Here is a 13,858-nt window from a genome sequence, read left to right as displayed (position 1 = left end):
AGTTGTAACATAACAGTTGTAACATAACAGTTGTAACATAACAGTTGAGCAGCTTGAGCTTCATGAGGGTCCAACAGCAGGAGTGGGGGTGTCCTTGAATCTGTTGCCTGCCTGTGGATCCCGTTCCCCTAACTGGGCCGCCTTGTCCGGCCTCAGTGGAAGAGAATGGGATGATACCTAGAGGGGGCTCCCCCTTGTCAAAAGAGAAGGGGTGGGAAGATCTGCGTGAGGGGGTACTGGGAGGAGAGAGGGCTGATATTAGGATGTAAAGTGAAAAAAATAAGTAAATGTAATAAAAGGTTTTTTAAAAGACAACAACAACAAAATAAGAAAATTGAGTCAAGACAGAGATTAAGAGAGAAACTAAAGACTTCCTGGAATTGAATGAAAATGACACAACACCTCCAAACATGATGAAGGCATGATGAAGGCGGGTGTAAGAAGCAAGTTCATATCTTCAGTTAAAAAAAAGAAAAGAAAAGAAAAAAAGAGAGAGATCTCAAAAGGAATAGAGCATAAGAAGTAATTAAACTCAGGGCTGAAATCAATAAAATAGAAACAAAGGAAAAAAGATACGAAGTATCAATGAAACACAGAGTTGACTCTTTGAGAAATCAGAAAGACTGACAAACTCGTAGACAAATTATCTAAAGGTAGAAAAAAGAGATTAAAATTAACAAAATTAGAGATGAAAGGATGACATAACTGTAGCTGGTCTTTGCTATTTTGTGGGTTCTTCTTTTACCCTGCCCTTTATCCACCCCACCCCAGCATCCTACCCCACTGCACTGTTTCACCCCCTAACACTTGATAGGAGAGAAAAAAGGATATAGGGGAGAGAGGACTTAGAAAAATCCCTGAATCTAGTTTATTGTCTTTGTTTTTTCTTTGATCATGGATAACAGCAACAAGAAACCAACCTCCCTAAAGGACCAAACACAACTCTTGAGGGCCCTAGTGTTGATGTTCCCTCTAAAAAGTCCTTAGAATTCCAACCTTTAGGCAAATTGAAGAAAGTATCTGCAGCTGGCAAACCATGCTTCTGCTTGAGAACAGGGCAAATCACAATCAGCTGCTGCAGAGACTGCAGAGCAGCCCCACTTCCCCACAACTGGGATTACGATAAAAGCACATTCTTAGAATATTTCTGGGTTGTTAAAGGAAACAAATTCAGAATTCTCAAAAGTTGTCACTACACATAACAACAGACACATAGGAATCCAGTGGATTATTAGGACATGCAATAAAAGCCTAAATTCCACCAGATTGGAAAATCTAAAAGAAATGAGTGATGTTTCCAATACATACCACTTGACAAAGTTAAAAGACTAGATAAGCAACTTAGACCATCAGATAAACCCGAGTGAAACAGAATCAGTAATTAAAACTCTCCCAAACAAACGAACAAACAAACAAGTCAAGGGCCTGATGGCTTTAGCTCGAAATTCATCCAGACATTCAAAGAATGTTCACGCCAATACTCCTCAAATTATTATGATCAAGTAGGCTTGATCCCAGAGTTCCAGGGCTGGTTGCACATACATAAATCAATAAATGTAATTCACCGCATCAACAAAATGAAAGACTAAAGTAACAGGATCATGTCATTAGATCCAGAAAAGATTTTTGACAACATTCAACACTCCTGGAGTGAATGGACTCTTACTCAGGTAAGAGTCCTGGAGAGATTAGAGATACAAGGGACAGACACACTGCAACAAAATAAAGGCAGTATATAGCAAGCCCAAAGACAGCATCAATTTAAATGGAGAGAACTCAAAGCAATTACACTAAAATCCAGAAAAAGACAAGGCTGTCCAAACTCTCCAAACTTACTCAGGAAAGTACTTCAAGTTTTTTTTTTTTCTTTCTTTTTTGGTTTTATGAGACAGGGTCTCTCTGTGTAGCCCTGGCTGTCCTGGAACTCACTCTGTAGACCAGGCTGGCCTCTAACTCAGAAATCTGCCTGCCTCTGCCTCCCAAGTGCTGGGATTAAAAGCATGCGCCACCACTGCCTGGCCACTTCAAGTTTTACGTAGAACAATAAACAACTGAAGAAGATCAAAGGAATGCAAATTGGAAAGGTCAAAGTGTCTTGGTCTGCAGATGATGTGACAGCATACATAACTGACCCTGAAGGCTCCAAAGGGGGACTCTTACAGCTGATAAACGCATTCAGCAAAAAAGCTGGATACAAATGAACTCACAACAATTGGCAAACATCCTATGTACAAATGACAAATGGACTGAGAAAGAGAAAAATCAAAGAAACAACACCTTTCACAATAGCCTCAACTAATATATATCATGGGGTAATTCTAACCGAGCAAGTAAAAGACTTGTATGATAAAAATGGTAAGACATTGAAAAAAAATTGAAGATATCAGAAGACAGAACTATCTTCCATGCTCATGGATCATGAGAATTAATATCGTCAACTTGGCCATCTCCCGAGAGCCGTCTACAGAGTCAGGGCTGTCGCCACTAAAACTCCAGTACAACTCTTCACATGCAATAAAAAGCCAACTTAAATCTAAAAATCACAAGATAGCTGAAAATAATTCTGGATGATAAGAGAACTCAGGGGGCATTACCATCTCCAAACTCGAGTTGTACTACAGAGCTACAGGAATAAAAACAACATGGTACTGGCACGGAGACAGATACACTCATCAAGGGAAATGAATTGAAGCCATAAACCCACATACCTATGGACACCTGACAGTTGATAAAGAAGCCAGGAATACACACTGGAAAAAAGACAGCATCTTCAACAAATGGGGCCAGACAAAAAGCACAGCTGCATGTACAAGAATGCAAACAGATCCATGCTTATCACCCTGTACAAAACTTTACTCCAGATGGATCAAAGATCTCAAAACGTGAAACCAGATACACAAAACCTGATAGAAGAGAAAGTGGGGACTAGGCTTGAACTCATAGACGGGGAAACATGTTCTGAACAAGGAACCACAGACACAGGCAGAATTAATAACCGGAGCACTGTGAGACTGAAGAGCTCTTGCACAGCATAGGACACTGTCATTTGGACAAAGCCGCAGCCTACAGAAGGAAAAAAAATTTAACAACTACATATCCAACATAGACCTAATATATAAAATATATACGGAACTAAAAAAATCTACATAGCTACAAAAAAATTTCAATTAGAAAATAGGATATAGATCTCAACGGAGAATTCTCAACAAACTCAATTGGCTGAGACACCTGTGACTCCAGCCCAGGGAGCTGACCCTCTCTATGGCCTCTGTGGATACCTGCACACATGTGTGCACACACACAACCAATAATGAGATACTTGTAAAGGATACAGAGAGGCACCTGCTCCAGTGGGAGGAAGAAAATGAGAACTTAAAGTGACTCATGACACAGCAGCCCCTCTGACAGCTTCTGCTCTGACCTTGACTTCCTTCCCAGGGCTCAGGCTTCTTTCCCACAGGCCCTGGGGCTTTGAAGGAAGTTTGCCACATCCAGTGTCAGCTCTGTGGAGCCTCTCTGACCACATGCAATGCCTGGCAGGGCTGCAGGCTCACCTCACTCTTACTCACCTGGGCTCAGCCTGTCTGTTTCTTCCTTCACAGCCATCCAGGGCTCTTTCTCCTGCTCTAGTAAGGTGATCAGATCTGGCTTGGAAATGCAACTTCCCACTTAAAAGAAAGAAAGAAGTGGCTAATTGTGTATACACTTATGTATTTGTTTGTTTATTGAGACTCAATCTAATAATCCCAGGATGTCCTAGAACACGGTAAGTAGACCCAGCTAGCCTTGAACTTAGTTGATCTGCCTACTCTGCCTCCCAAATGCAGGGACTGAAGGTGTGTGCCACCATCTTCTGCCTGTGTAGATTTTAAAAATACAGATTCATTTATTATCAGGTCTATACAGGTTGGCACAGTGGATCATGACTGTGGGCCCAGTATGTGGGAGAATGAGCCAGGCCCTCTGGGCTGCAATGCAAGACCCTTGTCTCCAAAAAAACAAAAAAAAATTCTAAAAGCCAAAAATAATGCTTCGGAAAGACTTCAGAGAAGAAGGGAAGAAACAACCTGGGCAAGAAACCAGCTGCTTCAGAAAAGGGTTTTAATCTCCTTTAAATGCAGATAAGGACTTGTCACTTGTTAATTACGGTTAAAACCATAATTAACTGAGTAGCGAGAACATGAACCCATAGGCTGCACTGTCTAGGGAATAGACATCCTCCAGCTCACTAATGATGCCATTTATTTTGGCAAGTCCTGGAAGATTCTATACTCAATTTTCACATTTAATAACTGGGAATGAAGGCACACACATAGAGTCACAACTCTTGAAGAGTGAAAATAGGCAGATAAGAAGTACTAGGCTGGATTTAGTTTCACAGCAAGTTCAAAGACGGCCTGCAGCTTTGGACTCGCTATGAAGACCTGGCGCCAGAGAAAAGCTTTAGTAATAACAAAAGATAAAAGTTTAGATTGAGTTCATATTATCTATGTGATAGGGTTGTTAATACTATATTCAAATACTTTGACAATTCTCTGATTTACACTAATACAAAATCATTGCTTTTTTAACTTTCCATGTATTTGTTTGGTGATGCTAGGGATGGAACGAGGGCCTTGAGCATCGCGGGGACAAGTTCTATCCCAGCCATGTAAATTGCTATCATTATTGTTTTTCACGTTGCCTTCGTTAACATTTATACCTCATTCTTACAGATCTGCTCAATGAAAAGACAAACTTCGCACCATACGAAGTCCACTACAAAGCAGTTTGTAAAGGGAGGGTTCACTGAAGAAAACAGAGTGTGTCCACTTCTGCTGTGACTAACTCTACTGATTCCGGCAGCTGTGCATGTTGAGGACACGTATGCATGTGTTGACGTAGGTATGCATGCATACGTGTGTTTACAGGCCAGAGACCACAGTTACATGTCTTTGTAGGTTGGTCTAGACGTTAGTTTTTGAGACACGATCTCTCACTAGACCTAGAGCCCACTGAGAGGGGGGAAAAGGGGTGGGCAAGCAGGCGCTTCATGAAGCCCTAGTTTCAGTCGAACAAACTTTACATTCTTCCTTTTGGAAGAAAGAGAAAACCAACTCCCTCTTGTAAACGTCTATTGATTAAATTTCATTTTATGTGTATGTGAGGATCTGTCTGCATGTATGGCTGAGCACCACAAAGATGCATGTTACCAATGGAAACAAGAAGAGGGCATCACATCCCCTCAAACTGGAGTTACACATGGTTGTAAGCCACCTTGTGGTGCTGGGAATCAAACCTGGATCCTTACAAGAGCAGCTGGTTCTCTGACCCACTGTGCTATCTCTCTGGCACTTGATTCTATTTGTGGATCCATCTGCTTATTGATTTCATTTATTTATTAATTTTGTTTTGTTTTATTTTCTTTGACAGAGGGAATCAGATTCCTGGACTTACACCTGGTTGTGAGCCCTCTGTGGTGCTGGGAATCGAACCTGAATCCTCTACATGAACAGCTGACTCTCTTAACCACCAAGCTATCTCTCTAGCCCAAGATTCTATTTATGGATTGATCTCTTTATTTATTTTGTGTATGTGTTTGCTTTGTTTTCTTTAAAACAAGGCCTCATCCTGTAGACTAGGCTGGTCTGGAACTCAGGATGTATCTGAGGGTGATGCTGCACTCAGAGCAATCTTCCTGTCTTAGCAGTCTCAGTGAAGCAATGACAGGAATTGGTCACCATCTCAGCTTCAGCTCCACTGGAAAGATGGTACTGTCCTTTAATTCCGAGTGAGGAGAGCACACAATGTACAGGACACATCCCCCATTCATGGGACACAGCCCTTACCCACTGTGACGAGGTTGCTGTAGGTCTCCAACATCATGTCCCTGTATAAGATCTTCTGAGTAGCATCCAGGAAGGCCCACTCCTCCTGAGAGAAGTCAACAGCCACATCCCTAAATGTCACTGACCCCTGAAAGAGCAAACACAGGGAGAGTGAAATTGGGGAAGCTTTCAAGATGGAAAAACAGAAGGGAAAGGACTCAAGCGTGGGAAGGGAGCCATAAGGAAATGCTCAAGGCACCTGACTGCACGACTCCCCATAAACGACGGCTGTGCCCACCTACATATCCAGTAACTGTGCCTCTCCACTCGATCCACATCCTTCAGGTTATCCCCCACAAAGGAGACATGTCACTGGGGTCGGGGTAAAATACACAAGGAATGCTGTGAGTCCTTGAGTTTATCACATGAAATCATTAAGATTTGTTGTAATCTTGGGCTAGGATAGGGAAGTCGGCTCCGATACTTTGGTCATCCTGATAAGCCTTTAGAAACAGTGATCATGCCGGGCAGTGGTGGCGCACGCCTTTAATCCCAGCACCTGGGAGGCAGAGGCAGGTGGATTTCTGAGTTTGAGGCTAGCCTGGTCTACAGAGGGAGTTCCAGGACAGCCAGTGCTACACAGAGAAACCTTGTCTTGAAAAACCAAAAAAAAAAAAAAACAACAACAACAAAAAACAAAAACCAGTGATCAGGGAAGTGTTCACTTAACCGGGTTTCATGTCTTGCTTGTTCTTTGACTATTTGTGTTTATTGTCATGCTTACTCCTTGACTATTTGCATCTATTGTATTGCTAGACCCTCAACCTAGAACTGACCTTAATACACGCATGTAATTAAAATGGTACAAAAGCATAAAGGAAGAGAGGTACAGGATAGGGGGTTCTAGGGAGGGGAAATGGGGAAAGGGGATGACATCTGTATCATAAATAAATAAAATATCTAATAAAAAAGATTTGTTGTCATGAGAATGACTTTACATACATATTATGTTTAATCTTTAGTTCCATTAAAAAAAAAAAAATCAAAAAACTTTCCAGATGGTCAATGTGTCTCAGGTCTTCCCTGACTCTGGAGACTTCAATCACCTCCCTATCACAGTCAGGGTGACCTTTCCCTCTGATTACTGAATTCTCTCCTAAAGCCTCCTCAAGCAGGTCACCTTGTCACACACATGCACAGATGACATTCACTCTCACACCCTGGGTCACCAGCCTGACAGCACCACAGATGTCAATCAGGTTTCCCAGTGCAGTCAATGAGACCATCACCTCAAAGCTCTGAAGCACCAAAGCCCCTGTTTCCCTGTGAGACTGACACCTCTGCTGCAGTGACAGTCCTCCCTCACCACAGACCAAGCAGAGAGCACATGTGCAGGAATGCATTCAAAGACAACCCCAGTACCACCTGGGAAGAGGCTCAGAAAGGAAGTGCTCAGACCTGCCAACCCTCACTGTGAACGGGCAGACCGGGATGAGGGGATTCTGAATGACTAGAAAGCTTCAAGAGGAAAAGACAAGAAGGAGTCACCTAACCTGAAAGTCCCCCTAGGTCAAGGAGAGACATACAACTTACACAGACCATATGTTGAGAATTGGAGCTGGCCATTCTTCTTCAGGCTTCCTCCCCTGGGGACAAAAAGAAAGCCTTTCATTGATTGTGACTTGATGTTCCCAGAATGACTTTGTCACTGTCATTTCAACAACTACATTTCTTTCTCCAGCATCCACACTCACTCTCTCCCCTCCCACCGCTCACAGCCTCCCACACACAGATCAGAAGCACACAGGAGTCTACACAAAGACCATTCTCTCCTAACCCCAGACAACCCATGGCAAAGGGGTCAGTGTGGGAGTACAGAGCTAAACATGTCTGCCTTGAACTTCCTCCAGAAGACGTCAGCACAAGGGACCCAGCTTCCACCTGACATCCAGCTAGCCCTGCACCTGGGCTGCTCCTCCTACTGTGAGCAGACCTTCCTACTGGAACCCCACCTATCAAGGCTCACAGGGGCTCACAGCATCCAAATGGCACCTCCTTTGTAAACTCAGGGCTGAAGCACAGCAAGGCTGGAGGGGCTGCAGCTGCAATGCTCAGGCAGGGTCCAGCCTTCTGTCCCCACTCTCAGTAAATGGGACTGTGCACCATGGAACGCTTTCCTGAGAGCCTTCGCTCAGCTATGATAACACTTATGTTGTATCGATTAAGCCATGATCCTTATGAAGATAAGTAGCTATAACACATCCTGTCACAGGAAGTGAGTATGTGTTTCCACCTTTCCACATTATGGGATATTTTCAACAAAATAATACTAGATTTGTCCTGGGTGTCCTAGGTCTTTTGATCCTGAGCTGGGTTTCTCAGCCTCAGCACGGCTGACACAATGGTTCTGTCTTGGGCTGGGTGAGGACTATCTTGTGCTCTGTACAAGCTCTGAGCAGCACACACAACCCCAGACCTCCCTCAGACGCTGCCCCAGGGAGCAGCCATCAATGGGATCCAGTGCTCTAGCCAACAGGTCTAAGCCTTGGTTCAGTACACTGTGGGACTGTTCATCTGTTTCTGAGACAGTCTCCTGTACTCCAGGCTGGCCTTGAACACCTAATGCTGCTTCCTCCTTCTCCCTCTCAAGACCCATCTGATCACCTTATGAAATTGTACATTTTTATATCCCCAGAAAATTAACAAACAAATTTTCCTTCTATCTTTATCCTTCCTGCCTGCCTGCCTCTGCATACACCAGGCTAGTCAGCCTGCTAGGGATTGTCTTCACCCTCGTCTTGTCATAGCAGGGCCAGGACTGCAGACATGCACTGCTGCATCTGGCACTGCACAGTTCCATGCTGGCATGCACTGTCTCCACCACACACATTTATGCATTCTCTGATATTTACAATATTTGTACAGTTTATACACTTCCAAGAGACATTCACACCCCCACCTTTCATTCCAGCTTCACTTCCATAGCTGTGATATGGACCCCGCCCACAGACGAATGGACAAAGCACATGGAGAGTGAGGCTCACACACAGTGAACCATGTACTACAATATGGATGCACACGGAGAATAACAAGTGCAATAAGCTAAAGACAGAAAGGCAAACACTGAGGCAGGGGGATGGCTCAGAGCCTGAGAGCTGCTGCGGCCTTTCCAGAGGACAGAGTTCAGTCTCCAGACAGCTCACAGTGCCTGTAACTCCAGCTCCAGAGGATCCTATACCTCAGGCCTCTGAGAACACCTGTGCTCATGAACACCTAACTCCTCATACACAATTATGAAGAAAATTAATTAATCTTTAAATAAAAGACAAATGCCCATTTTTTCAGTCATGTAGACTCTGAAGCTGTTTTCTCCTAGGAATGGTGAAATGCTGGTTCCTGGGGTGTGAGTAGCAGAGGCTGGCTGTACAGCATCAGGGAGGAGAATGGGAGACGTGGACCCACAAGGGAGAGAGCTGGGGAGACACTTGATCAAAGACTACAGATTTTCAGCCACGCAACAGAAGTTCAAGAGATACATCATGAAACTTGGTACTGCCAAGGTCCAGCCTCGGGTTGGAGAGGGGTTCTGAGGAAGAAGTGTCTGGGAGCAGCAAAAACAAAGGACTCCAAGTCAATTAGTGGATCTGGTCAAAGCTGTCAGCCTAAGCGCTGCCCAAGACAGCTCTCCAGCCCACTCTCTGTTCTGCCTGCTTCCTCTCTGGTGATCTCCACACAGCACTGGAGCTCTCTCCCTATATTCATATATTCTGCTTGAGACAGCTCTCCAAGAACTTCTCTCTTGCTACTCTAGAAAATGTCTCTGGACAGCTCATCTCTTGCAGATCAGGAGCCCAGTCTTTTACTTTAGAAATCAATGCAGTCACTTACTCCAGGCTCCCTTTTGCTTATCCTAAGAATCCCAGGACTCCAGCCCCTTAATTCTTTGGACACAACTTCCTTTTAACACTGCAAAAGAATTCAGACATCTGGTGCCTCCCTTAAGCACAGAAGATGAACTACCAGGGTGGGACCCCATCCTCAAATTACCATTTCTACTGTTCCTGAGCCTAAATTAGCTCAGTCCCAGGCTTACCTTGAACTCAGGAATCTGTCTGTCTTTCTAAGCACAAATAAAAAACTTAGTTGGGTGGAATCTCCTACAATCACCACTCCCAAAATCTCTTTATTTCCTTCCTTAGGGTCTTCCCAACGAGTTGGCTCCAGGTGTAACTGCCTTGGTTCTTTTTAATTCATATAATTCATACTGCATCCTTATATTTTGAGAAATTATTTGTTTTTGAACCCACGTTTTTAGAGTTCTTTTTCACAGCCATAAGGGCTGTCCTGAAGGTCCCAGCGTTTACCATTTTGCTGAGACATTAGCTATTCCTCAGTCTCCCGTTCTCATGCTGTCTTTGATTATCATGGAGTCATTAATGTCAAGAGGGAGGGCATTCCTTAAAAGAGGAATGCAAAATATGTACATGATTATAGAAACAAGCCTTAGACCCACAGCTGCCATCCACGCTGGCCCTGTCCCAGAGGCAAAAAATCTGTAATGAACCCAAAATGGCCTCACCGAGCTCACCTAAAGCTCAATGGACCCTTAGTATCTGGCGGCACTGCACTAACGGGCTTCACCACAGGCATCCTAATGTTCAGGACAGGACAGAGAGCAAGAAGGGGACAGAACCAAGACTCCAACCGGTTACCACAGATCCTCACGTTCAACCACAGCATTGCTCACCTGCATGTGGCCAATGTTACCCATTTCATACACACACAGAGAGGATACCGTGAGTACTAAGTAGAAAAGGGCAGGGACAATGTAAGGGACACAATGTGGTGGTATCAATTTACACGTACCTCCTTCAATTACAATTCTATATTCTAAAACCAAACCCTCATTTCTCGAACAGAAAGAGCAAACTCATTCTTGAATCCACATCCTTCTCCAGTCCTCCTTTTGAATGGCCGGCTAGGGGAGCCTGAGGAAGCGTGAGATCCCAGACTACATCCGAGAGCATCCTCAGGGAGCACCTGCCTTCACTTCCCTCCACACTTACATGACTGGGGCTCTGACAAAGTCGTGGAACTCAACAAGTACCCTCCCTCCTAGGCGACACCCCGGCCTCAGATGCTCCTCCCAAGCTCAAGTCTGAACCTCAGGGAAAGCTTCCCTTCAGACTGCACACATGACCTCTCCTTACTGAAGCTTGGTCCTCTGCTCCAGTCCCTGTGTCCCCGAGAGAAAGCAGGAGCAGAAAGCGACACGCAGAGACAGATCATGCAGAGAGCTCGAGGTGTGGAGACAGAGACACATGCGGGGTCTCTGTCTCTCTCTGTCTGTCTGTCTGTCTCTCTCACACAAACACACACACACACACACACACACACACACACACACACACACTACCGTCCGGACACACCCACTCCCAGCCCGCTGGCTCCGGCCTTACTCTGTGGAGATCTAAACCAAAAGCCTGTGCGCTACCTCTGGAGCGGCGGTCCTGGAAAACACAGTTGTCACAAGCAAAGCTCTGGAGCAGCCCCGCCCCGCCCCCAGCTCCCGGCATGCAACTCGGCCCAGCCCATCTGAGAGCTGCGCCCAGTGGCTTCTGGGAGTTCCCACGGTGGGGTGCGCGCTTAAAGGGGCCGCTCCCTACTTTGATTAAAGGTACTTCCGGTTCTCGGCGTAACTGATTTTTCGCTCCCGTAGAGAGGACAGAGGAGTCTAAACTCCCTGCTCTAGATAGAAAATGTGACTGAGGACCACACTGCTATGTATCTACAGAACGGTGTCCGTTAGACAGGCTAGACAGCAAAACTAATACAACTAATCGCATTTAAAGTTCTGTAAATTGTCTAAACGCTAAAGTACAGGTTTGCCACATTAGATTTGAAAGGAAGTCAGAACCAGCCATGTGAGAACTACAGAGAATATGTTAAAGGTAAATGCTCTAGGAGAGTCAAAGTGATCATCTTCGCATAATCAAACGAAACTCAAGTGGATTATAAAATGGAGGCAGATTTTGGGCCAAAGACCTTTGCCAGTGATACTACAGAGGGCAAGTCATCGAGTGACAATAAACATGGCTGGGCGTGGTAGCACACGCCTTTTATCCCAGCAGTAGGGAGGCACAGCCATCTGCACATCTGTGAGAAGAGGCCACCGAGGACTACACACTGAGACCCAGTCTAAGAACTAAAATACACTCAGCTGCTGGTGGCACATGCCTTTAATCGCCGCCCTAGAGTGACAGGCCAGGCGTCTGAAAAAAACAAAATAATTAAACAAACAACCAAAAATAAATTCGGAGTACATTCGGACTGTCTTGATGAGACTAAATAAACTAAAATTGAGAGGATACTCCCAAATGTCTCAAGCAACTAAATAAATAAATAAACAAACAAACTCAGAGTGTACTCTAATAGCACCTTTAAACACGATGACGGGGAAGTCCTGCTAGAGCAATAGGAGATGACAGCAGAATCCACCGTCACATTCCAATATTTTCAGTCTCAAAAACTGATAGAACAACCCCCCCCCAACAGCAACAGAGCATAGCTGAACTGGACAGCATCTCAACTATGAAGGAAGTCAGAATAAAAATGGAGACACTAAAGCTGTAATGACAGGAGGTGGCCTTGAAAGGGAAATGTTCTAGTACAAACACTTGTGGGAGAAATAAGATGCTCATGACCTTGAGATGTTTCTGTTTAAAGCTTCCTTTTTTTTATCCTTTTTTTTCTGGGGGGGGGGCTATTACTTCATATATTTTGTATTGTACTTTTAAAAATTAAAAGACTCAAGATGTGCCACGGCTTCGGTAGCGACCGGCTGTCCTCTGCTGCTTGAGCGGCACCAGCACCTTCCCTAGGAGCTCGCAGCAGCCGGCTGGCCCCTGCTCCACGGTAACCATGTGCGACCGGAAGGCGGAGATGAAAAATGCAGACATGTCGGAAGAGATGCAACAGGACTCGGTGGAGTGCGCTACTCAGGGGTTGGAGAAGTACAACATAGAGAAGGATATTGCGGCCCATATCAAGAAGGAGTTTGACAAGTACAACCCCACCTGGCACTGCATTGTGGGCCGGAACTTCGGTAGTTATGTGACACATGAAACCAAACACTTCATCTACTTCTACCTGGGTCAGGTGGCCACTCTTCTGTTCAAATCTGGTTAAAAGCATGGACTGTGCCAAACACCCAGTGATCCATCCAAAAACAAGGACTGCATCCTAAATTCCAAATACCAGAGACTGAATCTTCAGCCTTGCTAAGGGAACACCTCATTTGAATCTGTTGTGTTTTGTACAGGGCATCATTCTCTGTACAAGTTTGTGGTTATAAAATTAGTAAAACAGCTTACATTTTCTAGTCCATATTTGTGTACCCCATTTTTTTTTCCTTTAGGTCATTCCTTTAAAAATAAATCTGTTGGAGATGTAAAAATAAAATAAAATAAAATAAAATAAAATAAAATAAAATAAAATAAAATAAAATAAAGACTCCATCTATTTTAAGACATCCCATGAAGAGATTACTAAGGTAGAGACTGTAGGCAAGGAGTCCCCGGCCAGACTCAGGGGACTGCTTCTGCAAAGCTATCTGTTCTGTTTTGTTCTGTTTCACTGGCTTTTGAATCATTTATGAACACGCTAAGCTTCCTGTCATGCCAGGGTATTCCCATCCTCCTTTCTCTCCACAGTGTGATTTTGGTTGGTCTGTTTCATCTTTCCTGTGTTCACAGGTCTTTCCTTAGTGTTATCCCTTATCCCTGATGGAAAAAACTTAGATAATTATGCCCCCTTTTCTCTAAAGCTGATGTATTGAAATTGGGGTAGCCGGGTACATAACTAGAGAGGTTAATGTCCACCATAAGTGTTTCCTTAGCTACAATAACTTGAATTCCTTCTGGGGTTCTGCAGGCCCCATCCCCAGTCTCAGCTCTCAGCCCTTTCTGCCTTTGTCTCCTGCTCTGTGTGTGCATGGCTTCATCCTCCTCACCCAAAGATGCATCTGTGTTTCTTTTCAAGAATTCTTCCCT

The 13,858-nt window shown here is 44.4% G+C and overlaps 2 protein-coding genes across 3 annotated transcripts in view; one reads left to right on the top strand and one right to left on the bottom strand.

Moving 5' to 3' along the window:
* Positions 1–11,392, bottom strand: part of LOC114633020 (zinc finger protein 59-like) — a 20,472-nt gene extending 9,080 nt beyond the window's left edge. The window contains exons 1-4 of one of the 2 annotated variants that reach the window (XM_028781638.1): positions 11,267–11,392; positions 7,401–7,453; positions 5,829–5,955; positions 3,570–3,668 (exon numbers count right to left, since the gene is read on the bottom strand). In XM_028781638.1, coding sequence (XP_028637471.1) covers positions 3,570–3,668; positions 5,829–5,955; positions 7,401–7,433 — 259 coding nt within the window. In that variant the 5' untranslated portion in view covers positions 7,434–7,453; positions 11,267–11,392. The remainder of the gene's footprint in view (positions 1–3,569; positions 3,669–5,828; positions 5,956–7,400; positions 7,454–11,266) is intronic. The other variant, XM_028781637.1, reaches the window with a different exon arrangement.
* A 1,329-nt stretch (positions 11,393–12,721) lies between these two features.
* LOC114633023 (dynein light chain 1, cytoplasmic-like) lies at positions 12,722–13,170 on the top strand. Its single transcript, XM_028781642.1, has one exon. The coding sequence runs from the start codon at positions 12,729–12,731 to the stop codon at positions 12,993–12,995; it is 267 nt and encodes an 88-aa protein (XP_028637475.1). The 5' UTR covers positions 12,722–12,728; the 3' UTR covers positions 12,996–13,170.
* The last annotated feature ends 688 nt before the right edge of the window (positions 13,171–13,858 follow it).

The sequence above is a fragment of the Grammomys surdaster genome, unplaced genomic scaffold (genome assembly GCF_004785775.1).
Source record: "Grammomys surdaster isolate TR1022 unplaced genomic scaffold, NIH_TR_1.0 485, whole genome shotgun sequence".
Classification (NCBI taxonomy): Eukaryota; Metazoa; Chordata; class Mammalia; order Rodentia; family Muridae; genus Grammomys; species Grammomys surdaster.
Note: the sequence above shows the minus strand (reverse complement) of the source record. Positions and strands in the feature narration are given on the sequence as shown.